This window comes from Sphaerodactylus townsendi, linkage group LG12 (assembly GCF_021028975.2).
Source record: "Sphaerodactylus townsendi isolate TG3544 linkage group LG12, MPM_Stown_v2.3, whole genome shotgun sequence".
In the NCBI taxonomy this organism is placed as follows: domain Eukaryota; kingdom Metazoa; phylum Chordata; class Lepidosauria; order Squamata; family Sphaerodactylidae; genus Sphaerodactylus; species Sphaerodactylus townsendi.
In genome coordinates, this window is record NC_059436.1 from 11,728,099 (window position 1) to 11,755,963 (window position 27,865).

At 47.0% G+C, this 27,865-nt stretch overlaps 1 protein-coding gene and 1 non-coding gene across 4 annotated transcripts in view; one reads left to right on the top strand and one right to left on the bottom strand.

The window, feature by feature from the left end:
* Positions 1–27,865, bottom strand: part of KIRREL3 (kirre like nephrin family adhesion molecule 3) — a 786,157-nt gene that overhangs the window by 49,847 nt on the left and 708,445 nt on the right. For 2 of the 3 annotated variants that reach the window (XM_048512012.1, XM_048512010.1), the window contains exons 10-13: positions 24,517–24,643; positions 6,769–6,869; positions 4,600–4,798; positions 1,466–1,501 (exon numbers count right to left, since the gene is read on the bottom strand). In XM_048512012.1, coding sequence (XP_048367969.1) covers positions 1,466–1,501; positions 4,600–4,798; positions 6,769–6,869; positions 24,517–24,643 — 463 coding nt within the window. The remainder of the gene's footprint in view (positions 1–1,465; positions 1,502–4,599; positions 4,799–6,768; positions 6,870–24,516; positions 24,644–27,865) is intronic. The other variant, XM_048512011.1, reaches the window with a different exon arrangement.
* Positions 15,916–15,987, top strand: TRNAA-UGC. The gene has a single exon. It is a non-coding gene; the product is annotated as a tRNA-Ala (tRNA).

Below are 27,865 nucleotides of genomic sequence, written 5' to 3' on the forward strand. Positions count from 1 at the left end.
ATAGGACTGCATAGAAGAATTTGGTAATGTAAATAGAAGGCAGGTTAGATCTATTGATTATTTCACTTGGGAGAAATTGCACCCGGGAGATTATTTCACCTGGGAGATTATTGCACATTATTTCACATCCAGATACTGTTGGGTGTAGCATATCCCTTTTCTGTTAATGAACTGGGAAGCCTTGTACGTGGAGTTAAAAGAGGAGGAAAGCAGCTAGCATCTGTAAGTTTGTGAGTAAAAAAACAGCAATGCACAACAGAGATCTACAACAGTGAGCTCGCCTGGCTGGTCTGTATAGTGAATACGTGATAAGGGAGGGTGTGAAGGAGCTGGGGGTGATTAAGGGGCCCGAGAGATGGCTGCCAGCCAGGTGAGCTCACTGTTGTAGATTTCTGTTTTTGAGCATGTAACTCTAAGCAAAGCTTGTGCAGCGGGTAAAAGGTCACCATAAAGCAAAAGCTTTTGATATCCTATGCAATTACTTGTTACTGTTTTCCAAGAAAGGTAAGCTAAGCAAGGATGAGACGAAGCGCTTGCTGCTTGAAGCATTGGAGGAACAGGAGTGAGATCCAGAGGTGAGTGAGAAGGTGTGGATGGGAGGGCTGAGTCCTAGATGAGAGAATGCGGGTGAAAATGGGTAACAGGGAGGACGGTACGTGGACAAGTGAGCTCCCCCAAAATGAGGCTCCCTTTTGGAAAAGCAAAGACATTAAGGTGGAAATGCAGCTGCAACAGGTGGATGTTCAGGAGAATGGAAAACTTGAGCTAGCCATGAGCTGTGCAAGGTTGCTGACTAGATGGCCTGGCCCCCTCCACTTCCCTGTGAAATCCATTCAAAACCTTGCAGGGAGGTACTTCACACAGGGTGGCTGCAGAATGCTGTCAACCGCTGTCACTTCTGAAGGTTCCCACAAAGGCCACGGGACTTTGGGTCTCTTTTTAGAACAGGATCATTGAAAAGGTATAGCAACCAGCCTGGGGCTATCCCAGAACTTTAATGACTCATTTATGTTGGACTGAAATCCAGTTCTTAGATCTCGGCATTAATTTTTGTAGACCTTTGCACCAGATGTTGAGGGATCAGGATTTAACAAACATGTTGGATTCTTGGGCAGCTGGAGGATCAAAAAGAGATTTTCTGTTTCCCATTCTATATGTTCCTCTTCCTAAAGCTGAGCTAAGCAGGAAGAGTATGCATTTTAACACATCTTTATAAAGATGGAGGGACGGAAGGGACCAAAAGGCTCGTGATTATTACCCATGGATTCCAAATACCCGTTGGCTTTTCATAATGCTTCCTTCTCTTGTAAGTTGTCTCTTTACCTCCTCCTGTTATTGTCTCTTTTAAAGGATCTAAGCTAGAAGGGAGATGCCCAATATATATATATATATATTTTCAGGAGGACACCATATGTTGTCGCTTGGGAGGCAGTTCACATAGTCACCTTCACTTATGATTCCATACCTGCTTCCATACCAGCTCCTGTTTTCATTTCCGTACCTGTTTGAAAATAAAGCAAGTGTCTACAGCCTTGCCAAAGCCCAACTGTGCATTTCACTCAGTTATTTCTCTTCTCTTTTTAAAATACCACTTTCCTCATTTCCCACCCTAGATCAAAAGATGCATAGGAGTTCCCAACCACCATTTCCTATGGGTAAGTTACTGGAATGACAGGTCCCTATTTGTAGGGAGCCATAGGATTTTCAACTCGGAGTGCAATGATTGGAGGGCAGGAAACAGGCTTTGCAATGTTCCCAGCCAATAGGATTTCAGAAATGCACATAGGCCAGACAATCAAGGAGAGAAAGGTTAGCTTGGAGCTGCGCTAATGTCTCAGCATTATAGTCTGAAGTAATCTGAGTCACCTTGAGTCTACAGAGAGGACTGCTGAATAAAAAGAATTCCAATAAATAATGTGAAATGAAGGCATGTGCCACAGATCCCCAAGGACTGTACCTTTCCACATTGAGGGTGGGGTGGTGGTAGTAGCTTCATGCTCATCCCCCTCCCTGAACATACAAAGCTACCATGTTGGGGGATGAATTCTAGCTCAGGCTTTCTCATGATGTGCTAGTTTTACACATGCAAGGATTTTTCATTAAAGAGCAGGAACAGGCAAACACACTATAGCTCAGGTCTGAAGAAATACCACCTTGTGAGGTATATGCTTTATCATGCATGTTCTATCTGGCTGCTAGAGTGTGAGGATCTCTCTGCTCTCCCGTCAGCTGCTTGGAATTTAGTGCTGTCCACTTCATCCAAATATCAAAATCCTGTCTTTTTTGGTCAAAACTGCCCACCCAACAAGACCTGCCCGCATGGTCGAGCGGTTCGCAGCTTCCATATGAGCTGCCCTGAAGAACAGCACAAGTTAAATGGTCTTTAAAAATGCTTCTCTGAAGAAGGAAGGCCCAGACAGAGCTCCTGCTTGCTGGGATGAACTCCCTCGGCACCCCACAACTGTGTACTACATCCCACTCCTCTGCCTATAGGCAGGAGGGTGGGAAAACAAACCACTGAAGCTCTTTGTCCTGGGTGGAACCTAAGGGCTAATTCTGAGGGGCTCATTTAGTTCCAATTTAAGTTGGATGGCAGCCTCGCCTATAAATCAGAGCTTAATGAGAACAATCCACCTGGCTGCCCTAGCATTTAATAGGGAAGGATGGAATTGGAGGCCCTCCAAGAGCAATTCAATCCTTCCCTCTGGGAAGCCTGCCACCTCAAAGCCCGTTTTAGAAGGAAAACTTAGTATTGTATTGAAGGCTGAGCTGAAGGGAGGGGGCAGGGCTTGTGGAAATGTGTGTGGGAGTTAGAACTCACTGAGTGATCTACCCCTCCCCTGGGATTGTTACACAAGGACTGAAAAATCCTCTTGTTGGGATCCCTGACTTCATTCTGAATGGGATTCCTTGGCCTTTCATGGTATCACTAAATATCCAGATCTGATGAGCTACGTAGCATCATGACGTCATCAGTGGTCCCTGATGTGCTGGGGTCATCTGAGGAGGAATGAAACTGAGGGAAAGATGGCCACAGAGATTGCAGAAGAAGGGGCTGCAGATAGCAAGGGAACAATGGTAACATTTTCTCCTCCTAATTCCTCCTAACCTAATTGCCTCCTAAGCTAATTTCAAGTCGCAAACAAACTTGGAAGACGTTCAGCTGAGCCCTAATGATAATTTCCTCCCAAATTCTGAAATCCAAGGCATCCCCTCTATGTATCTCCTAATTCTTGCCTAAGGCAAGAATTCAGCCTATCAGCTCCTCGCTTTCTGTCAGGGAAACTTGGCTTGAAGCTTTGAGTAGCCGGTCCCATTCTATTGCGTGCTTTTGGTGGCACAAAGCAATGGGAGGCAAATGGCAGCAGCTTGGAATGATGATGGTCATCTCAGTTTCTATTTGTTAACATTGTGTGGAAAAGTGTTCTCTGTATCCCAAGATTGGTTTCTGTTGAAATCATTCCTTCAACCTAAGACCATTGTCTGGATCTATAGACATGAAGTACAGAGACATCCCAAACATTGGTAAACAGGCCATACTTTGGGCATGAAGAATCTATTGGAAGATGAAAGGATTGAGTTTGTCTGGTCGAGATGTAAGGTTGGGTTGGCCATATTTAAATGGAAGTTTACATCCAGCCAAAATCACCTTTAGGGCAAAAGAGACAGCAGATTATTTCCCCTCCCTCCATATTACTCCACACTAAACAAAGGGGGAAGAAGTGTAGGGAAAGGACTTCTTATTAACAGGATGACAATAATCAGGGGAATGGGGGCAATATTTTCTGGGCACTTTCCACTTCCTTTCCTCAGGATGACTGGGAATGAAGCAGCTCTGCTTAATTTTTTATTGTTTGTCTGGCTGCCAATCAGGACAGAAATACTTGAGGCCACAAGCCAAGGTGTGTGCATCTCGGACCACAAGGCAGTTGTTTCGCTCACAGCCCAAGGTATTTCTTTTGGGTCAAAGGAAGGGCAGCGGTTTGTGAAAAGGGATGTCCATTTTTACTGTTGCTGCAGGTACTGACTTTGAACTGCAGAGTTTAATGCCAAGTCCTTTATTTTGTGATATGGGGAATGCAAATTTGACGTAATACACTAATTCCCGATTCATTTCAAAGATCTGGAGCTATATCTGGGGATGGGATGGAGAGCCAGCAGGAAAAAGCTTGAATTGTATTAACTGTAATTTTATTACAGCAACAAATGGTGTGTGGATGTCACAGAAAGGCTTCTTATTTTATTGTTCTTTACTGAAAGATCTCATTGTATGGCTGGTACATGTTGGGATTAAGCTCCTTCCCACACTCTTGTGCAGTTCTTTCTAAGGGCCCTTTATGACAACATTTTAATCATATATTTCTGATTCTTGTGATCTCTACACACAACTCAGGTAACATCCAAAGATCAAGGTCTGATCAGACGATACCTCATAGTTTCCTGTCAGCCAAAGTTGTGAGTTCAAGCCTCCCAAACACACTGAAATTGCATCTTATTTAATCTTGTACAGGTCTTCTCAATCTCTGACTACCAACTCGCAAGGAGCCACATGCTGCTAGTTCTCCCACTAACTCCAAAAGCCATGATAGCAATTCCCACCTTGTTCTTTCAGACGTATAATCTCTGTATCTGAACCAAAGCTGTTCCAGGCGGTGCAGTTGTAAATGGTCTGGAAGTCAGCCCGCACAATGTTGCTGATGGTTAATGTGGAGATCACACCTTCATCCGTGCTGACAGTTTCCACTGTGTACCGTCCTGAGGTACCTGATTCCAGGACATTCTCCTTCCAGGACCAGGCCTACATATTAAACAAAGTGGGATTAATATTGTACTTTATTCCTTTAGCGGCTGGTAATTCTGTTTTCATCTTCTACACAAAATAATATGACAGCATTTATATAATGATTATACCTGCTATATGCATTACCTTGTTGTATTGTAATCCTCTAATAACCCTGTAAGGTTAGGGTCCTCAACTTCGTTGAGTCTGTGGGAGCTTTTGAAAATTTGAAAAAAGTGTAGTGTTTACCATAACAAAATGGCTACCTTGGGAGATGGGATCAACGGCAAAATCGCTGCCATGGGAGGCAATTACAAAATATTGGGAAGTTCAAAGCTGACCTACCAAGATGGAGGCAAATGTTTCTCAGTGGGCACTTGCAAGACCAAGGAGATGCCTTTTGGGGTCTTCTGAAGTGCCTCTTGGTCCAACAAGGTGGAGAAATGCCACGACTAAAACGGGAAAGAGGTGTTTTGGAGAAAAAATAAGTGGGTACTATTTAATACCATTGGGGGCATCATGATGCCATGAGTGCCATACTGGAGATCATTAAGGCATGACAGTATTATCAGCACGCAGTTACTGTTGGAGGTGAGAGAGTGAGTGAAAAAAAGTGTATAGTATGCTCACCTATCGCCACCTGATTAGCGCCTAGCAGAAGCAAGATTTTCCCTAAATTTGTAGCTCACTTAGACACTATTTCTCTTTATATAGGAGACAACTATTTATTAACATCTGATACCTCGTCTTATGTATAACATCATATGTCTGCATCAGATAACACAAGATGCCCACCTTGCATTATTTATAACACTTTGAGGGTACCTCCATATACAATTTTTGCATTTACCAAGCAAAGACTAACATCTTGGATAAATGATCTGAACATTGGATAAGCCTCGAGCGTAACTTTCCCCTTACCCTACTTACTGGATTGCTATTCTAGAGTTGTCCTCTGGATATGAGGGCGGCAGAGAGAACCATGCAAGCTGCCCTGAATTTCTTGGGAGAAGGGCGGGATAAATGTGTGATTGATGGAGAACTATATCAGCTGAACGTTAGCCAGGATATATTTGTAGAGCTCTGGAAAGACCAATTTTTGACTACTGGCCGCCATGCCAGAGGTGGTTTCTTAATGGTTTCACAGCATCTTCCAATAACTCAGCTTTCCTTCTGGCTCACCTCAAACAGTGGATCCGTTTTTGCTTTGCAAATTAGTAAATGCAAAGAAGCCCAAAATTGGACCAATTGGACAGGCATGAAGTTACTGTGATGATGAGCTTCTGCTACATTTCAAGGGTAACCCATAGCAACCTTCTTAGCTCCACAGGAAGTATTTTGTTATTAGTGTCCTGAGTGTTCTGCGATAACCCACAAGGATAACATACATTTTTCAAACAAGAAAACATATTGCAAAGTAAAAATGGCTGACAATGGGTGAAGCCACACGTATTGCAGCATATCTCTCATGGAAAAAAATCTATTTATATGTTGTCCTTCATGATGAATAGATCCATCAAGCACTCATATATTTATGTGTGCATTTACAAGAATGTCTTGTGAGAAGTCTGTGAATGTGATCTTCTGAAGATGCCAGCCACAGATGCAGGCGAAACATCAGGAGAAAATGCTGCTAGAACACAGCCATACAGCCCGGAAACCACACTACACCCCAGTCTGTGAATGGTTTCCTAAGAAATAGCACTGTACCATACAACCTTTCCCTTGCTATCTATTCCAAAAAACCCAGGATTTGAAGCAACCCTCTGCAGTGTTCTAGGCAAACAAACCATGTTGAGTTGAGGGGGAAGCAACAAAGATCTCAAGCTTACACAACCTCTCATTAAAGCAAGGTCTGCCCTTCGCTAATTCCCCACTCTAAAGGGGCAGAGCCCAGCATTTTGGGTAACAGCAGAGATAGAAATGGCTGCCATGGTTGTCCTTATGTTCCAGCTCTATTACACAGGACATCAAGACAGCCTACTCACAATTCGGTCTGGTGGAGGAGTGCTGCGGATAAAGCATTTGATCTGGCCCTTTTCCCCATGAAGAGCATGCTGAGTCTGAGTGCTGGAGATTATCGGTGGCCCTGTGAAGAGAGAACAGAGAAAATGATGGAGTGAAAGTATGATGGTTTTTTCCCTCCTCACTCCTGCTGAACTCAGAGTGGAGTCCGCAGTTCCACATGTGATGTACAGCACGCCATGAACATGTTAAATGAGACAAATAGGGATTGCTTAAGTTACAGATATGCCAGAAACCTTTCTGCTGCACTGTGGCTCAATAACAAAACAAAGGAATTTGTACTTCCTTAGGAGAAGGGTCAGGGGCCATGCCTATTGATTTGACTACCAACAGTGGGAGACATCTCTGAGTTTTAAAACATCGCTTAGACACAAGAGAAGGGGAATGAGAATGGAGACAGAAATGCTAGAATAAACACATGTCCCTTGATTTTAAGTTTGATTTGCAAACAGCTTGAACCCTGTCTGAGTTGCCCTGGCAGGAAAAAAACAGAAAACAAAACAAAATGGGAAACACAGTATAGTGGGTGGGGCCAGCCAGGACTGCACACTAAACTACGCTGACCAGACGTCCCACTTTTGGCGGGACAGTCCTGCCTTCAAACAATTTGTCCCGTGTCCCGCGGGTTATTTAAATTGTCCAGATATTTGGGAGGCTGCTGCACTGCCTTCTGGGGTGCAAGGCAGTGCAGCAGCCTCCCTGATGGCTCTCGAACCTCAGGAACCGCGGCGCTTCTGGGACTTGCCGGACTCCGCCCTGTCACAGAGGCGGGAAGCGGCTGCTTAGAAGAGCAATCTTGCCCTCTTGACAGGCCACCTACCCCGTCACAATTGTTCACAGGTAAGGTGACCATCTGGTCACCTTACACTAAACATCTGAACACATGAAGATGCCTTAAACCAACACTGGCATTGATCTACCAAAGATGAAATTGTCTACTCTAACAGGAAGGGGCTCCCCAGGGTCTTAAGCATACGTCTTTCAGATCATCTGATCCTTAGCTGTCTGTGCCAGGGCCTGACACTGGAACCTTCTGCATGGAGAGAAGATGCTCTCTCTGAGCCAAACCCCCTTCCCAAACTTTGTCCACCACCTCAAGGCCTTATTTTTATTTTATTTATAGTTTAGGCTTATATACCGCCCCGTCCCCCATGTCGAGCCAGCAATGATGGTTGCATTATGCCTGTGCCATTCCACTGCACCATGCCTGCCCCAAGTGCTAGGAACACTGCCGTGCACTATTCATATTACACCTTTGAACACAATGAGAATCTTGTACAAACTGGTGGATTTCTCTGGAGGGACCAGTTATGCAGGCAATAGCAAGGGGTATACTCATAAGATGCGAGAAATACAAAGTTGACCCCAGTCTGAGGAGAGCTGAGTCACTTTCAGTGTTCCTGCAGACTCTGTGTAAGCAGAGAACCATGGAACAAACCGAATTCCACTTCCATTGCAATACATCAGGCCTTTGTCCTCGTCTCACCTGTCTTAAGGGTCAATTCCTTTTGCTATTGTAGAATAAGGGATGGGAGCCTAGAGCCAGAGACTGTACTGTTCGAAGAGTCTCTGTATTTCAGCTGCTGTTAAAAGACAGAACAATGAGGAAGTCACTGTTTTGCCTTGCAGATTGCCTGTTAGGTTTTCTGCCCCAGGCGTTAAGGGCCCATAAGAACTGCTCATTTTTATGGATGGAATTGATTCTTATTGTGGAAGATCTGGGAGTGCCCAGCAGAGGGCACTCCTGTACAAAGCAAGAGGCTTCCTCCATGTATTTATACCCCCACCCTGTACAAACACATTTCAGCCTAGGAAAACTTGGAGATTGTCAACTTCCCCTGAGAGAACTGTGAGCCTCTTCTTGTGCTTTGTGCCACAGGACTCTGGGACAGAAACCGCTTGCCTTTGATAAATGCCAAGCAGAAAGACAGAAGCATCTATGGCCAATTAACCTTACTGAAGCCTCGGGGCTACTTCCGTCCCCAGTGCTGGAGAAGTGGTCAGAGATGGCCGCGGCCCAGCATTTTTGGACCAGACGGACAGTTTTCTGAGAAACTAGCTAAATTCTTCTACACTTATTTTGGCAGAATGTCTCTGGCTGTAAGGAATTCCATAGACGCAGAAATAAAAGGCTTTGGGAGTAAAAGTCCATTTATTAAGACATCTTAGAAAGCTCAAGTACACGCAGTGGCAGGAATGACACTTCCCGCCAGAAGCACAGGTTATAATACCAGTCACCCCATCCCCCCTTCCTGCTTCCCATGGGAACAGAGGCTTCATCTCCATACAAGAAAGATAAAGAAGTCTCCCGCCCGATGCATCTGGCCCATCGCCGAGGGCTGTGGGAATGTGCACTTCAAAGCAAATTACCTCACCATCAACACCATTGAATCCCTTTACTACTCTGCCTCCCTAAAGAGAAGACCCCTTCCCCCCGAAGGTTTACGTGGCTTGGAAAGCGCGGTGGAAAAGCAGCAATAAGGGTGGGGAGCCTTCAATGTTTTCTGAATAAAACCCATTGATTATACCCAGAGGAATATCCCACCCAAGAAACTAAATATTACAAGCGTTTTGCGATTAAAGCGAGGAAGTCCAGGATAAGCGCTGCTAGTATCTACGTAGTAGTGTTTGTAGGCCATCAATAATAGTCGGTGGGGGACACTCTCCGGTGGGTGCGTAAGCCAGGCATCGGAAGCGGGAGCCTCCTTGAGCAAGCTGGAATGGAAGACAGGATGGATGTTACTAAGAGAGTTAGGCAAAATCTAAGCCGGGCAGTGACATCATTAATCACTTTAGTAATCTTGAAAAAGCGTCCCACAAATCTCTTGCCAAGCGTTTGGAATATCTATGTACCATCGTCTCTAGAGATTTTTTGGCAGATAAATACACCCAGGAGCCCACACGCATGAGGAAAATCCGAGCGGTGTTTATCCGGCTTTGCAGTTTTTGGGAGTCCTTTTGCCTTGCTGTAAAGGCGGTCTGGACCGACTTCCATCCCTCGGCTAGGGATGAAATCCATTGTTGAAATTCTGGGGGGTCCAAAGCAGCTGCGGGTAGTTGTGGCAACGGCGGGAAGGAGCGACCAGGACACAATTTCAAAGGGGGTTTTCTTTGTACTACTATGAACCGCATTGTTACATATAGGCGTACTCCGCTTAAGCGGAATGTCAAGCTCTCGCACCAATTGTCTTGGTGGTAGTTGAGTGTTAGGCACGTAAATACTGCTCTAGGGTTCTGTCTGGATTCTCTCCGTCCTACGCCTGTCACTTTGAGCGTGGTAGAGGCGGCGATTACCGAAGCTCCCCAACAACCTCCAAAAAACGCTTTCCAGAACTTTGAGATGAATTGGGGGGCCGCGGTCGAGGAAGACCACCTTAACGGGGCCGGAATGGAGGCGGTAAACATGTTGAATAAAACAGCCCGTGCCAACTTGTTTAGGAGGCGGAGGGAATGCGGAAGCACATGGAATAAAATAATGGGCTTGCTTAGAATAAGAGTCCACCACCACCCATAAAAAACTGTGTTTGCGCATGACTTTCGGGCAAGTCTGTAATAAGAGTCCATAGAGATGACCTCCCAAAGAGGCGGGAGAGCTACCGGGAGAGGTTTCTAACAGTCCATGGGGGGCTTTCCCCCGGAATGGTCTTAACTTCTTTCGCACAAACCGAGAGCAGCCTTTAATGTATGCCTCAGTAATGTCATTGCGCATTAGCGGCGCCACCAAGAGAGGCTTTACTGCCGGGCCGGGGCTAAATGCAGGGTTTTCAAAAGCCAAAATGTCCAGCCGAACGGGCATGCGTGGCAAGCCTCAAGAACTGCTGCTTGCGGAGGGGGGGAGGCACGTACCAACATTCCCCCCTCCGCCAAACTCCCATTCCCCTCTAAACGCACATGGTGGGTTAAAGGTCTCCTTCGGCTGCTGGAGGTTTGCGTGCAGCCCCGCCTCCTCCAGTTCCCGCAGGAAAGGAGAGTACGAGACTGGGAATGGGGGGGGGTGGAGGGAGAAAGCGGACGCTTTGAGATCGGGTGACCAGCCAACCCCAACTGGGAGGGAGAAAGAACAGTGCGTGGAGATGTCCCACGTAAAGGCAGCCTCCACCCTCTCCCCGGGCAGGTAGCGGCGATCAGCCAGTTTGTTGGTTTTCCCTGGGAAAAAATGGACTGTAAAAGAGTAGTTCGAGAAAAGAAATCATTGCCCATTGAAGTTGTTCTGAGACATCTCTGAGGGTGGGGGTGGAAAGAGCTGCCAGGTTTTTATGATCCGACCAAACTTGAAAGGGGTGCTTTAGCCCCCTCCAGCCGAGTGTGGGCGCCAAGTGGAGAGATGCTACTTTTGATGGTCGCAGTCTGCTTTGTCTCCCACAGTCCAGGAAGTTGAGTTGGCACCAGGAGAACTTTTTAGAACAAATAAGCACACGGGAACCAGTTCCTACCATCTTTATTTTTTCTGCAACAGGGCGCCCCAAGTGCTTTGTCCGAGAGCATCCACGCATTTAGAACCACAAAAGCGGGAGATCTCTGGGTCCAAATGGGTGCTTTAGGATAAGGTTCAGTGGGTAAAAGCAGATTTTTAACATTGTTGAAAGGCTGTTTGACATTCCTCAGGACCAGGAAAGGGGGGCCCCGGGCTTGGCGGACAGTGGATCGCTTACCGCTTAGATGGCGTAAGAGGTCTGTGAGAGGGAGAGTCAGTTCAGCGGACTGGGGTATAAAGTCACGATAGAAATTAGGCAAAACCAAGAAAAGCGACTGGAGTTCTTTATAGCGGGTTGGTGGGGGCAGGCCATTGGAGGACTGCGTCAATTTTAGCAGGATCCATTTTTAAGCCCTCGGCGAAGATCCGGTAACCCAAATAGTCAATGGAGGTCTGATGGAAACAGCATTTGGAGAGAGTTTGGCAAAGAGAGAGTTGTTACAAGCAAAGCGTTTCCAATACCTCTCGAACCAACATTTCATGCTCTTCTATGGCTTTGTGAGTAAATTAAACTACGTCATCTAAGTATACAACAACTCCTTTGTACAGTAAATCATGGAGAACTTCGTTGATAAGGGCCGCCATAAAGCTCCGGGGGGCCCCACTCCTAACCCGAATGGCATTATTAAATATTCAAACCTGTCCAAACTTTGTGTTAAACGCAGTCAGGTGTTCCATAGCCTTTCAGCAATTCTGACTCTGTAGTAAGCTTCTCTCAAGTCCAATTTAGTAAAAATGCGTTCCTCGCTTGCCGAAGTGCATCTAAAAAGGTCTTTTGATCAAAGAGCAAAGGATATTTTGCATTGGACAGGGAGACCGCATTGAGACCTCGATAATCTGGTGCAAAGCCCGTAAAGACCCATCTTTCTTTTTGACAAACAAAAGCGGGGAGCAGCGTCGCGTGTGTTTGGTAGCCCGCCGTATGAAGAACCAATGGCGAGCAAGGTTCTTGTCTAAGAAGGCACGTGAGTTCCTTCTCCTCATTGGGACTCATCGCGGTAGATTCTACCCTTGGGTAGTTGCGCCCCTGGTTGTATGACAATTTTATCAGTCAGTGTCTCTGTGGGGTGGCAACTGATCGCATTCCCTGCTCCTGAAAAACTCTGGCTAGATCCTGATATGCGAATTGGTGGGATGCCAATAGAATCGGGAGCAATCACTGAGGAAGCCAGAGAGGGATGTGTCAGGAGAGCGTTGGGTTTTCTTCCCAATTCATGTGTTCACCACGCGGGGAGGGTCGAAGTGAATTCATAGGATCCTTTCTTTCCAAATGGGAATTTCTTGGTTCATGTAACAATAACCAAAGGGCGGTATGCCCAAAACTATTATATGGAGTGTTTGGCCACTGGCGCCAAAATGAAAATTTAATTTTCTCCCCAATGGTCGGCGCAGCGGAGGAGAACCGGCTGTGTTTTAAACTGGGCGGTCCTTAGTTTCGAGGGGCTGCCGTCCATTTGGGTGAAATGGTATAGAGCTTAGCCAGGGGAATTCGGTCCAGACCTAGCTCCTCTGCCACCTGGGGTCTGCATTACGGCGCAGTGGGAGCAGCCCGAGGAATCCACAAGGGCGTATTCGAGGCGCTATAATGCGAGAAGGTAAGTTTAAGCGGGGTTAGCCAGGAATGCTTGAACAGTAATGGGAAGCGCTGCCTTCTACCTTTCACCAGCGTCAGGAGTAGGGCCCATGGTCCATGGGGGGGCTGAAGAAACAAACAGCTGCTTCCCTCCTCTGGGTCGCCTTCGGTCCACCCGCTTTGGGCCCGGCGAGAGCCAGTGGGAGGCGGGCCCCGGACTCTGCGTGGTGGTTTGGCAGGCGCAGTGCAGCGAGCTGGAGGCGGTAGTTGGTTTTGCTTCTTCCAGGACAGTTAGGCTGGCTAGATGACCTGGCCCTCCGCGAGTAAAGACACAACCCAAGTGAAGCGGCGGCGTTCAGAGAGTCGGGTTTGGTAGGAGCGGCTGGAAGAAGCTTGATTTGGTGGAACACAGTGAGTGGTTTTAGGGCGTGGGCGGCCTCCTTGACGATGGCGTATTCCAAGCGAGGGAAGCGCCACTTGAGACCCAACTGGATCCCAATCCGCCCCAAGAATGTAGTACTGGAGGAACCCGGAATTAAAAACACCGTTTCCGTGGTTTGTTGTCCACAGCATCTGAGAAGTATTCGCATGTCATGCGTTCAGGCCAATCCGGCGGAAGTCGAGCAGCCGCCCCACGAAACTCCCGGACAAATTCTGCCCACCGGCGGTTGCCTTGCTGGATGGTTTCGATGGTGCGGATAGCTTCATTCTCGGCGCCTGGATCCCTGGCGCGCTCTTAAAGCTTGGAGGAATCACGGGCACTGTCACGAGAGTCCTCATCCTGCAAATCCAAAACAGTCACGAACCAGTCGGCTGCTGCCCCATCCAGGACTGAGCCGATGTCCCTTATTTTTTCAAAGCGTTCAGACCGGTATAGATCATCATAGTCTTCAAGTGGGCATTGAGTTGCAAGATGAAGTAGGGAAGTTTGGAAGCGGTCCCATCAAAACGGGCTGGTATGTGAGGCGATAGTAGCCCCGTTCGACGACTCTTGGTGCCTGCTGGGGAGGTGGTTGCGCGGGTTGAAGCAGGCTGGGCAGGCAGCTGTTGTATGGGGGGAGCCCGAATGGGCGCTGGCGCCGCTGGCGTAGATTTGGTGGCAGGACCCAGGTACGTGGGCCCTGGCACCGGCATGATCAGTAACAACATAGACTCCAACTTGGGGCTTCCCGGTCTGCTGCCTCCTTAGTTCCCTCTCCAACGCAGCCAGATCCCTCTCCTTGCGAGTCAATGCATCCTGGTGCGCATGCAAAGCAGCTTTTTCTCGTTCCAATTTAGCCAGTTCGTCCCGTTTAAGGGCTTCAGTGAGCTCACTGCGTGCGCAGAGCCACTGAACGCTTTCAGCGTTGCCGTTGTAAATCCAGTCTGGACTGTTCCAGGACTTTATCATGGACTGACCGATTCTGGGCATATTGTCGTTGGAGCGCGTCTTTAGCACGGTCCAACTCGAGCTGGACTTCTTTGCGTTGCTGTTCCCGGTCCCTCTGCAGGTTTTCGCGCTCTTGTTGCAACTGTGCCCGTTCCTCCTCCCATAGCTGGCGTTCACGGTTCCAAGCCGCTTGGGCCTCACGCAGTCGATCTCCACTTCCTCATCCCAGTCCTCCCTCGATGGGAGAGGAAACCGGTCCGGCTGGGAAGGCAGGCTTTCTTCGGACTCTTCGTCGTCTGGAAGCGAGGGATCGGAGACACCGTAGCCGCCGCAGCCACCGGTGGCTCCCGAGGCACCTCAGGTGCGGTCGCTGGCCCGGAATTAGGGGTCCGATTGGGAAGCGGTGCGGATACCCCTCCCAATTCCAGGTTTAGTCCCGGTGTCGCTTTGGGCGGGGCCCCAGTGCTTCAATGCCACGGTGGTTCTTTGGGAACATCACCAAAATCACGAGTCCAGGAATGGTTCAATGGATTCCTGGGTTGCCGCATGAAAGGTGGTCAAACCCGTCTCCTCCATGACAGAGTTGCATCTGAGGTTTGTAATCCACATGAAAACGGGTAGAGATCCGATCTACAGGCGATCGATCCATAGACAGGCCCCAAACGACTCATGGAAGTCCCCATGGTGCGTCATCACGTCCCTCGTTCCAGCGGAGTAAAGGAAGACTTCGTGCTGATCACGAGAACGGGAAAGATCCACTAGCGAGGCCCGTTCTCCTGCTGGTTCCTCCAGATCCAGAAGGGAAAGGTGGGAGCCCTCTTTGGGGGCTACCGCACCTTCCGCATTAAAATTCGACCTCTCCATTGCCAGGAAAGATGTCCACTGCACAGGAATATAGATGAATTAAGTTTCCTGCCACAATGTAAGGAATTCCATAGACGCAGAAATAAAAGGCTTTGGGGTAAAAGTCCATTTATTAAGACATCTTAGAAAGCTCAAGTACACGCAGTGGCAGGAATGACACTTCCCGCCAGAAGCACAGGTTATAATACCAGTCACCCCATCCCCCCTTCCTGCTTCCCATGGGAACAGAGGCTTCATCTCCCGCGCAAAGATAAAGTCTCCGCCGATGCATCTGGCCCATCGCCCGGGCTGTGGAATGCACTCAAGGTTACCTCACCATCAACACCATTGAATCCTTTACACTGGCCTAGTACATGCTTTTTGGCCAAGTAATGTGGAAAAACGGACTGTTCAGAAAGGCTTTTGTAGGATGTATTGTTGAAGGCTTACACAGCCAGAATCAGATGGCTATTGTGGGTTTTCTGGGCTGTGTGACCATGGAGAGAAACACTTCTCACTGTTATACGCCTCTGAAGATGCCAGCCATAGCTGCAGGTGAAGCATTAGGTGCACAAACTCCCAGGCCGTGGCCGCACAGCCTGGAAAACCCACAACAGCCAGCTTTTGTAGGACTTCAACAAAGCTATTATTCTATTGTAAAAATGGTGATTTATGAAACCATCCAATCCTGGAGGAAAGCAGAATTCAGATTAGCCCTTATCGGGGTGGACCGGCTCTTGAGTTAACCGGCATGTTTCCTGGTGGGCTGCTGCCTTGAATGAAAGCAGCAGGCTGAACCACATTGAGCCTTCACCTGTTGCTATGGTTGCCACAGCCTGGAGCTGAATCAAGGAGTTGCAGCTCAGTGGAAGAGCCTCTGCTTTGCATGCAGAAGGTCCCAGGTTCAATCCCTGCCATCTCCAGTTAAAAGGACCAAGCAGTAAGTGATGTGAAATAACACTTTTCTGAGACCCTGGAGAACTGCTGTCGGCCTGAGTAGACAATACTGGCCTTGATGGATCCATGGCCTTATTCACTACGAGGAAGCTTCAAGTGTTTTAATGTCCTTGTCTGCTCTTGGCCTCCCTTATAGCCATGCCCTGAGAATGAAGGCAGAGCAATGGGCCTCCCAACAGGGGCATACCACCCCGGGGGACATATGGGGTCAAATGTCCCTGAGCTGCAGCCATTTAGTCACATGGGGGGGAGAATTGCCCCCACACCCCTCCTCATTCCTCCCAGATCCATAAACTGACTTCAAGACTTGGTGCAAAAAAAGTTGTTTGTGTGTGTGTGTGGGGGGGGGGGGGGGGGGGCAGCCCATACCAGGGGGGGTGGGCTCACATTTTGCACTGGGCTACATTTTCCCTAGATACACCTCTGAGAGATACCATACCAAGCTGGACACTGGTGTATTATATTGTAAAACTGCTCCATGAAAAAAAATATATGCACACAGAAAAAGAACATGCCATGCAGAAGGTTAAGATGAACTATTCTACTCAGCATGTGAACTTACTAGATGTAAGAACAGTTTTGGTCATGGAGAATAGATCCAGCCAAGTGCTTGCTAACGTCTGCCAGAATTCTAAAGGGAATTCTAAAGGGTGCAGGAAACCTGGTGTCAGCTGGTGGGATTGCCAGTTCCAGGTTGGGAAATTCTTGGAGGTTTTGGGTGGGTGGGAGGGTGGGAGCCTGGGCTGGGGAAAGCTCTGCAGGGATGTAGTATAATCAAGTCCACCCTCCAAAGCTGCCATTTTCTCTAAAAGAATTGATCTCTCTACACAAGATCAGTTGTAATTCTGGACCAGGAAGAGATCTCTGAGCCCTACCCAGAGATGGCCATCCCTGCTTGCTTCTCAACACGCACACAAACGTACAAAGAGGATCAGCAAATTAATGTTTGTTCATCAACCTTGACTTCAGCGTTTGAGCGTTCAGACCTTTTAGGGCACCTCTGAGCACACCACGCATAAAACCTGCCGCTTCTCCCAGCCCATGAGCGAATCGGCAGAGAACTGTCTCCGAAGGACAGGGAAGGAAATTGTTTCAGGGGAACAGCAAAAGAGCCGGGAACATAATTGCTGTTTATTAGCCCTTTCATTAAAACAGATTTGCATTTCTATGCACTAATGCGAGCAAGGAAGGAAAACAATGAACAGCCAGCCCACATAGCAGGCATGTTACATTCATGACGGCAAAGGCAATTTGCTTGCTGGCACGAGGAAGGAAACAAAGAGTGGGCTATGTGATGTGCCCCCCCCTACTTTCCAACCAAACTTTCCCCTCAATTGTATCATGCTAAGCTGAGTGGGAAACAGAACTGGCTCATGGCCTAGTTCAGCGTACCTGACATATCTGAAGGAGGGCAGATTCCCAAGGGGGGATTTCTGAAGTAAACATTTGAGTCACACTTTGTGACAAGGCATCGGGCTTTGCGCAAAGATGCGGCAAGAGGCAGAAGATAAGGCAAAGAGGGGCCCGCGGGAGGTAGCTAATTTCTGAAAGGAAAATCACTGGCTTGGATTCCTGTCTGCTATGGTTGGAAGTCAGGGCTTTTGTGCTCCATACGCTGTGCTTGCAGCTTTCCTTTCAAACGATGGCTTCACAGATCTGAGGTTAAAGTACTGGCAGAAGAAGCTGATGCTGCTGTGCCCAGATTTCAATATAAGCCCCCAACTCCCGCCCAAGGCCAGGAAGAGATCTCCTGTGCCAAACAAGTCACTGATGGTCCTGGGTTTTTTTTTCATCTGCCTCTTCATCCCTGGTTTTTGACCTAAGAAAGCTTAATGTCCAATCCTAAAGATTCAGGCCACCGTGATGTCCAATCTTTAATGTCCAGTCCTAAAGATTCAGGTCATATAGCATGATTTGGGAGGCGGGGGAGAAGGGAAGGAGCCCTCTACATGCTTTTAAAAATGCACAAAAAGCAATTCAGTGGGATGCCCTTTCAGCACAGAGTTTTTGACCTGCGTCAGCATGGAATTTACAAGGCTTGGCCATATTGCCATAATTGCTGGTATACTCTGTCTCACAAAAAGATATAAGTGGAACAGTTAATTCATCTGATGCCACTTCCTCCCCCTCCAACCCTCCCCCTATCCCAAAAACTAAGCCGGGTCCGGCAGTAGCCCTCCAAAGCCCCCTTCAAGCTTCCCCCTACCCCAAAGAACAAGCCGGGCCAGGTGAGGCAGCGGCACCAAGCCACTCATTGCCCTGTGGGCCCAGCAACAACCTCCTCAAGCCCCCGCCCCCACCTCCCCACTCGCTCGCCTACCTGTTCATAATCTTTGGGACTATTTTTCTACTGTGGAAGCATGCACTTCCATCACACTACTACTGTCCATGCTTTTATCTTTTTGTGAGACACAGTACAGTTGCCCACCAATCGCGGAAAAAAGAGAGCTCAGTGGGCATTCTTTTTTTAAAGCTACCAGGATTAGTTCGATTATTTTGGGGAGTTTTAATCCCATGATGCATTTTTTAAAAAGATTTCATATTTTTCTGTGAATGTGGGACTTCCTTCAGGTTTGTAGAAAAATTCCCGCTGAGATTTTTTATATCTATTTATCTCTATTTATCCACACTCTGTGGATATATCTATTTATCTCTATTTATCCACACTCTGTGGCTCAGTTCAAAATTGGATAATATGACACGGGATTTTTGGAGGCATCCCATTTTCTCCTCCCCTGCTTTTCCCTTTCTGTTCTCTGAAAGCCCCTTTTCTGCCTCTTTCTCTCCTTCCCAACCACCAGCCCCCCGCTCCGCCCCAGCCCAACCCAACCCTGCCTTCAGTTTTCCCTTCCCTCTCACCAGACGTCTCTCTCTGGAAAAGTCTGACCAAGTCTGGTGTCAGTTGTGTGGAGGGCTTGCCCGGGGCACCTTATTTTCCCCTGCACCCCCTCCCTACACTACTCTTCTTTCCCTCCTCTGGGCAACCCTCATGTCCTCCCTTCTCCCTGCTTCTTTCTCTCCTTTCCACTTACCCACCAACCTAACTTTATCTTCAGCTATATTTATTATTGATTTACTTCCTTTATTTTATGATTATTTATTTTATGATTATTTATTTTATTTATTATTTATTATTTATTTATTTACTTCCACCTTGCATTGCAATGGAGACCCAAAGCAGCTTACAGCATTCTCCTCTCCTCCATTGTATCCCCATAACATCTATGCTGTGTGTGCACGACTGCTTCCAGACTGGGGGTTTGCACCTGGGCCTCCCAGATCCTGCCGTGAAATTCTAACCATTATACCACAGTGGGTTTTGTGGGATGGCTGCAAGCAGTAGCAAGCAGCCAGGCCTGGATGAATCATGAAGGTCAGGTTGCAGCAAATCCCACGGTGGTTGCTGGTGGTCCTGCCGGCAATATGTCCGCCCTCATCTAAAGGATCATGCAAACATTGTTCTCTAAGATCCGTGGAGCTCAGTCTCCTAAATCATGGTCACTATTCAGATTCTTTGATGAAAACTGTTTTAGTAATGAAAAAAAGCAGGCATCCACCCCTTTCCCCAACTCCTTGTGAAGAAAGATGTTGAGTAGCACAAAAACAAGGAGCTCTGAGATGATTACATAGTTCTGGGAGTTCAGTGTCTGAAGCTTATCACCATGATAACAGGATGTACCTAAATAATAATTCTTGAGAAAATGAACAGGCCCAGAAATAACAGTGTGAAGTAACAGACTTTTTGCAGTTTGGGGGACTGCAGTTTGATTTCCCCAACAGGCAGAGGCTTGCTAGCAAAGGCTGCCAATCTCCCTGCTTGGCATTTGGTGCCGAGCGCAAGACAATCTACAGGCAGCTAAAGTCTTTAGATGGTGTTGCTATGGATATAAATGGTGGCACTATCGGTCTCACAGTTATTTTTAGAGCCTCAGTGCCAATTTATTTGTGCAACCCCAGAGGCTTTGACAAAAGGGAAGGCCATTTCCTGACTTCACGGCTTTTCTGGAATCAAAGGGAGGCAGGAAACTTCCCAGGGGCGGATCGTGCCCTTTCTTCTGAAGCCACCGATAGCACCTGGAGGAGGACATTTTGGTCATGTGGTCGCTTTCATATTGTCAACATCAGTCTGGGATCAGTTCAACAGAAAGACAGTTATTTGCTGTGCTTTGAATCCCATAGATCAACTCATTTGCACGGTAACACATACCTGGAAGGTGACTGAATGATTGTAAATGTCTTTTTTGTGGCAAGGGCCCACAGCCATCTAGCATTTCATCTACTAGGGTCTTTCTTTGGTCACAAACACTGTGCAATGCTGGCACTTTCTGAAGTTTGCTATCAAAGTGCAGTCGACTTACAGGGACCTAATGGAATACCGGATCGTCTTAAAGGTGTTGGTTTTGACCTTTAAGGCCCTTCACGGCCTGGGACCCTCATAACTTAGGGATTATCTTTCCCCCTATATCCCCAGTCTGCCTCTTGTTCTGAGGGGCAAATTTGCAGTTGGCCCCTGGCCCCTCTATGATGCGACTGGCCTCGACCCGGGCCAGGGCTTTTACTGCTGTGGCCTCTGCCTGGTGGAACCCTCTGCCTCTGGTCACCAGGGCCCTGCAGGACCTAGAGCAGTTCCGCAGGATCTGCAAAACAGAGTTGTTCTGCCAGGCTTTTGGGGATGCTGGTCGCTGATGTGCCATTCCCTGTATGGCATTATAATTGACTGCTATCATCATTGTGCCCAATCCCCTCCCAGGGGGAAAGGAGGCTATATGTTGAGTTGCCATCTGTTATGTTTTAATCATGTTGTGTTGATTGCTCATGCTTTTAGTTGTTTAACTGTAATTATTTGGTATTTTATGGTGTTTTAATTCTTTTTGTACCAGAGCCCTCCAGGGGTGGATGGTATAATAAGTCAAAGAAAGAAAGAAAGAAAGAAAGAAAGAAAGAAAGAAAGAAAGAAAGGCATTTTCAAGGCAAGAGTAAAACAGAGATGGTTTGCCATAGCCTTCCTTTGCACAGTAACCCTGGACCTCCTTGATGGTCTCTCATCCAAATACTAACCAGGGCCAACCCTGCACAGCTTTCCTGCTTTGATGATTGGCCTTGCCTGGTCCATCCATCCAGATCAGAACAAAACCCAACCACCTTTCTAATCAGTAACAATTATCCTACTGCTATAGCATAGTTTGTCCATAGAAACAACAAGCCTTCAGGACTTCATTTGCCTAGCTCAAGCATTCTGTTAAAGTGCCCTTGCCAGTCCTCCAACAAAAGAAAACAAGATGAATAGCTCTGCCATGATTATTACCCATAAGAAACCGAACCCAGTATTTTATACCATTTGTAAAATTCACCAGTGGACAAAAGACCTTCTAAGGGAGAACTATTACAGGTTTCATCACTAGGTTAACAGACTGTCTTCTCAATAGGTAAATAGATGGCATGGTTTAAAAGTGAAAGAGAACCTTGCTGAGATGGAGATACCCTCTCCCCCAGATATGTATTTTGCTAGTTTGGAACACACTACTGAACTGTATATGTATAGATGTCCTAATCTATGAGGTTATTTTGAAATAAGTATAAACTAGCAACATGGGGCAAAGAAGGTCATGGAACTGAGTCTGTTTCTGATTTTTCAATCGTGTCCCGTAAAAATGAACTGCATTCAGACAAAACTAATCAATCTCCATTTGTGAGCCCTTAGGGTTTTCCAGTCTCCCTCTTTTCATTTCATATGTTGTAGAGATTAAAGACACCCTAGTTTAGAATCTCAAGCTTCAGGTAATAGAACAAAACCTTGTTCTTTCACACAATCAAAATGTTGCCACAAAGCACAGCTTCCTCCAAAACAGGAAGTCCTCAGTTAAGTGTCGTGTGGGAAGGAAAGGTTACCTCAGCTACCTTTAGGGGAGTTCCAGCAGATTCCCCCCCCTCACTAGATAAGGACGTTTTCTACCACAGACTTATTTCAGAAGAAACCTTGCTTCTAGACAATCCCTGAATATTGGGTTTCTTTGGAGGATTTTTTCTGTCAAGAGCAGAAGGCCCATAATTCTAAACTGTGAGTTTCATCCATTAGGACCAAACATTTTCCTCATGGGACAAAACCTGGCTGGAGAAGGGCGGAAATCACCTCCCTGGATAAAAATAAAATATATCTCAGTATCTTATAAGTAAAACCTTTTTCTATTCTGGTTTTGGCCAGCCCCAGTAAGAAAAGCGAGGTGCTTGCCCTCAGACAGGATGTGCACGGGTGATCTTATCACACGCAAGGCCCTCTCCAATGTAATAATAAGGATAAATGACTGATTGTCACAAACGAGAAATACAGCACAAACCAATTTGCGGCAGGTAATCTTGTCAGGCTGGCCTTCTATCTGGAATCGCTCTTTTCCTGTCCTTATCCCAAATGCCAGACAATGGTGTTAACAAAAAGAAGGATGATTGCACCGCAAAGAAAACTTTGTTAGTTCCTGGAAGCTGAGAGCAGCACAGAAGCCAGAAGCCAACCATCGCCATTGTGCCCGAGGAGAAATAGCACTATTTGCAAAAGTCTGAGCCAAACCACGGCCCTAATGAAAAGCCTAAGGCTGTCTTTGTCTCCGGCAGCTTGGAAGTTCCTGACCTCACCAATGAAAAAGTGTTAACATTCCTGAGGATCTTCTTTCTGCAACTCTCTCATTATGTGGGTCATGGCTGTAGGCAGAACAAGGGACTCTGGCAGCCTGTCTTTTGTTGCAGATATTGTTTGATTATGACCCCCATCCAAAGGGGGGGAGGATCTGCCGCTGAGAGTGGTGCAGAACTGTGCCCATGGATTTGTCCTCTCCAGGGCACTTGCACCTGCAGAGAGGTGGATCCACTGATGGGTGGTCGCCACAGCCCTCCCCAGCTGTGAGATGTACTGCTATTGCCTTGCCAGTGTCCCTGCGCTCCTGCTGGCACTTCTGGCATAGTGAGGGCAGTTTGGGGGTAAAGCTGGGGGAGGAGCTGATGCTAGTCAGTGGCCAGGGCTTTGGGGCTTCTTCTTGAGTTCTCCCAAATAACTACAGCTTAACAGGATCATTCTCTTAGGCCCCTTCCGCACATGCAGATCCATGTGCAGATCCATCCAATCCACTTTCACAGTCATTTGCAAGTGGATTTTGCTATTCTCACAGCTGCAAAGTTCATTGAAAGTGGATTGAAAGTGCATTATTCTGCATGTGCAGAAGGGGCCCTAGAAAACTTTACTTCCTTTTCACTTTTGTCAGTTTCCGCTATAGCAGGATACCTTTTCTTGTGTTAGTTTGGGAGTACTGAGAAGAAGAAGAAAAAGCAGAGTTTAGGTTAATACCCCACTTTACTCAACTGTAAGGAGTCTCATAGCAGCTTACATACTCCTCCTTTTCTTCTTCCTACAACCGTCACCCTGCGAGGTAGGTGGGGCTGATAGAGTTTTGAAGGACTGTGAGTAGTCCAAGGTCACACTACAGGCTGGAAGAAACCACAGAGCTGGAAGAAACCACAAGGGCCATCACATCCAACCCCCTGCCATTCAGGAACACACAATCATAGCATCATGTGTAAGAAAGGTGGAAACAAATCCTGTTCTCCAGATTATTCTTCTGATATGCTCAGTTACTGTTCTTGCTTTTCATGTAGAAAAAATGCCTAGTGCCCACATTAGATGAGATGATGACTGTGCATTATCAAGAAGATGGTAGGCAGTGAGTACACCCAGTATGCACACCTGGGCACCCTCAAAAGTAACATCTGGAAAAGTCTAAAGTTGACCTGTCTACTTGGGAATGTCTCACCTTTCCTACTGTAAGCACAAGTGCTTCAGCTATTTATTCCTTTGCTCCAAAATCTGAGTGGGAGGGTTATTGTGCTGGAAGTGAGGGAAGCCAGGTTCTTTGTTCTCATCAAATGTTTTCTGCAAGCTGTTTGAATTGCAATTAAACTGTGGCAGCCAACAGGGAGGTGGGAAGGCAGGAGACAATGAGCCGGATGGGAAGGCTGGGAAGAGGTGGCTCTTCAATGGCCCTGCTGGGTTGCCCTTGGCTTCTCTCTCCAGCATAATCTGCATTGAATATTAAATTGTGCTGATGCCTGCGTTGTATTTACCCACTTTTATGTTCATCAACACAAATGAATTTTGAACGGGCCTCAAGGAGTGCGTACAGGGGGGAGGCAGCATGAAAATTCATGCTCCGGTCTGACTCTCCCAGAAAAGAGCTTTGCCTTGCCTTTATGTGGTATAGTAGAGTCTAGATGGAAGAACAGGAATCCCAGATTCTGCTCTTGATTATGCATCGCAGCACACGGAACAAGCAACATACCTTACACTGAAACCACTTACACCTATTTTAAGTAGAATGCTACCTGGCTCCGGTGCCCTAGTTTACAGTAGTCCTAGTAAACCATTTGTGAAGGTTTGCTAATGAAGAAATCTCAGCATTTTTAAAAAGGGATAATAAACTGGGATTTTCATAAAGAAAGCTGAAGTTAAATACCATTGACAGTCAGGGATACTTCCCGCTCTCCAGCACCTACACGGGGCACTACTGCTCGGCACACGTATTTCCCAGCATCCTCTTGCCGGACATTTTTCAGGGTTAATGTGTTCTCATTGCTCAGGACCTGGAAAAGAAGAAAAGGAGTTTGCTCAGATTTCACAGAAATTCCAAGTTTACAAGGCGTACGGGCACTATGGGATGAGGTTACTCTCACAGGTGTAGCAACAAGAGGACTTAACAAATGCTACTTTTCCCCTGCCACCTTGCACCACTCTCACTCCATGCTTAAAAACTGGTTCCAAGGTTTCCAGACCCATCCTGTCTAGTTTTGCTCTGGTTGTGTAAATCTAACAAAAAACACAACCGAAAGATTCTTTACCATTCTGTTTCTCACTATTTTCTCTGCAGTTTCCGACACAGGTGTGATGATCAGACAATATCAACAACATCGTGGAGAAGATAACTGGAACAGCAGCCCTCAGCTGCATAGTCTCAAGGGCGGGGGAGATGTGAACTCGGTACCCTTCTTTTCTGTAAGGCCATTTCAGCCTTGGCTGAAGTTGATTTTGCACCATGCCTCTCTGAACCTGCTGAAATGCACAATGCCCAGCGCGATGCCCTCTTGCCCGTGCCAATGCAATCAACGGAGTTATTAAAACTACCTAAGTGCTGAAGCAAGGGAACTTTGATGCAGGCCAGTCAGCAAAATCCAGGCTCCTGTGGTATTTGGAAATATGATGAGTCTAAAACAAATATGGCCTTTTAAAGTCAAGTCCTTCTAATTGCCTGCAGGAGCAGTTGAAGCTCAATGGCTAATTTCCCATGTATACCACCGGAGCTGTCAAGGTCTATCTGCCGCAGAAATAGACAGGCATTAGCTTCCAGCGTTTGGAATTTACATACAGCATGAGCTTGTCCCTTCACCTTTCTGTGCACTGGGCAATGCTGTGGCATCTGTCATCAATCTCTTGCAGACATTTGGATGGCGTCCCTATGGGCCTGTTTCCTTTTGCCTTTCCACCATGTGTTTGCTATGTAAACACAATCCAGCACAGTAATTATTGGCACTGCCGCACACGTCTGATCTTGAAGACAGTTCCTTTGCTCATCCTGGGAATTTGTACTGATGCTTAGCAAAACACTTAATGCCCCTTGCAGTCCTCAGACATACTACAAAGAAGAAGATGACGAGGGAGAGTTTGGATTTGAGGTAGGTGGGGCTGAGAGAGAACTGAGAGGACTGTGACTAGCCCAAGGTCACCCAACAGGATTCATGTGTAGGAGCAGGAAAACAAATTCACTTCACCTGATAAGACTCTGCCACTCTTGTGGAGGAGTGGGGAATCAAACCTGGTTCTCCAGATTAGAGTCCACCTGCTCTTAACCATTATGCCATTGAACCCCCAAAGGCCTTATTTAAGAACCACCATGGGTCTGAACTCACATGGGATAGCTGGCACCACATGAACAGTTCTTTCACATGATGACTGCCCTGTGTGACATGGGCAAACAAGAGTGCAGATGTAAGCATGGCTCATGACTATTGCAGAACTGTTCCAAACCTTGTTGGGCTAGGAAAGAGAGGATAACAGTGGGTGCATCCTTGCAGACTAAGCAAGATGTGGAAAAAACACTGATTGGGTCCTACCAGCCTTTGCATTGGAATAAGAGGAAGGAAAGGCCCCTTTGACCCCTGCTTTAATGATGCAAAACTGTGGAATTCATAGTCAAAAAGCCATGTGTGCTGTAGCGAAAGGTAGAACCAAGCAAGATCGATCCACCTTCATCTTACACAAAGGGAAACGGTTGTGTTTTGTGGTTAATTTGCTGTCTGAGAGAAGTAGCTAAAAGCCCTCCCACCTGTTTAAACCTTACACTAACACAACAACAGCCTGGTTTGAAGTGGTAAAAAGTTGGCCATAGCCTTTTATTAAACATATTGATTCGAGGTAAACAAAAGTGTAAGGCGCAGCATGGGGGTCTGATCTGTGTGCTGGGCAGCCCAAGTGCTGTCCCCCAGCATCCTAAATTTTTCTCCAGCCCGTCCACTTTGGAGCAGCTATGAGAGATTCCAGATGGGCGGTTGCCACTTCCTGAAGACTCCTCTTGCTGCCAGGGGCGCAAGCCATATAAGCCCACATCTGGGCATGCAACCCGTTGGCTTGCTCTACCCCAAAGCTCTTAAGGAGGTTCCTTAAAGCAGGTATCTCACCTGCTGTCCACCCAAATATAGATCAGTCCCCCATGCACAACTCGCCAACAAACTATAACAAATGAACATGCATTAACAACAACCAAAGTGAAGGGAGAGGAGGGTGGGAATGCGTCTGGCTTGCAGCAAACAGGGGGAGAGTGAGGCTGGGCCTAGCCTTATATAGGCTACCCGGCCCACCTCTCCAGCGACGTCAGGGCGACCCACCCTGACATCAGTGACCTGCGCTGACTGCCCACCACGCATGCGTGGCAGGCAGTCTGGTCTTGCAAGGTGAAACAAAACCTCGTGAGACCGGGGAAGCAGCAGATGCCAGATCGGGCTGTCCCTTCCCCAGCAACAATGGTGACCGCGTTAATTTGCGGAAGCTACAATAGAGATAAAAGAGACCCAGGTTCACTGCAGGACATTCCCAAAAGATGTCTGTCCAGATTTCCACACCAATGGAAGATGGTGTGCTGTTACTGTAATGAAACTTCTCCTAATGTTCAATCACAATCTGCCTTCCTGTAACTTAAGCCAATCAGATAGAGCCTGCCCTTTGGAGCCAGAGAGAAGCAAGCATTTGTCCTCTTCCACTGGACAGCCTTTCAGGTAGTTTGCATACCTATATGGCTAGAATTTAGACCTCATAATATCTCTTTAGAAGAAGCATGTCTTGACCCTTCTTGGGCATACATGAATGGACAACTGTAACTGTAATACGTGAACCATGTGAAGAAATGCAACACATTATGAAGGAAAAAACCTTAGTTATGTTTTTAGGAACTGCCCTTGGCCAACGATAATGTAGTTCTGCCCTTGGCAAATGAGCAGATTATAAGATTGTGGAGGCTTTGAGCTTGTGGCTTTCTGCAAGCAGTTGGCTGGATGGCATGCAAGGAAAATGCCCTGATCAGTGAGGAACCATATTGGCTCAGGGTAAGAAATAGAGAGGCAAGCTGTCCTTGCAGAACACAGCAAGGTTTGAAGTATGGATACAGCATTCATCATCTGAATTAAGAGCTAGCTGGTGCTCTTGAAGAAGCATGGCTTTTTGGAGAAGTTTTCCATGGCAAAAATGCATCAGCACTCATATCTCTATCATTTCTTAGTAGCCTGTATCCTTGTCTAGAATGATGTGGGCCTTGGAAT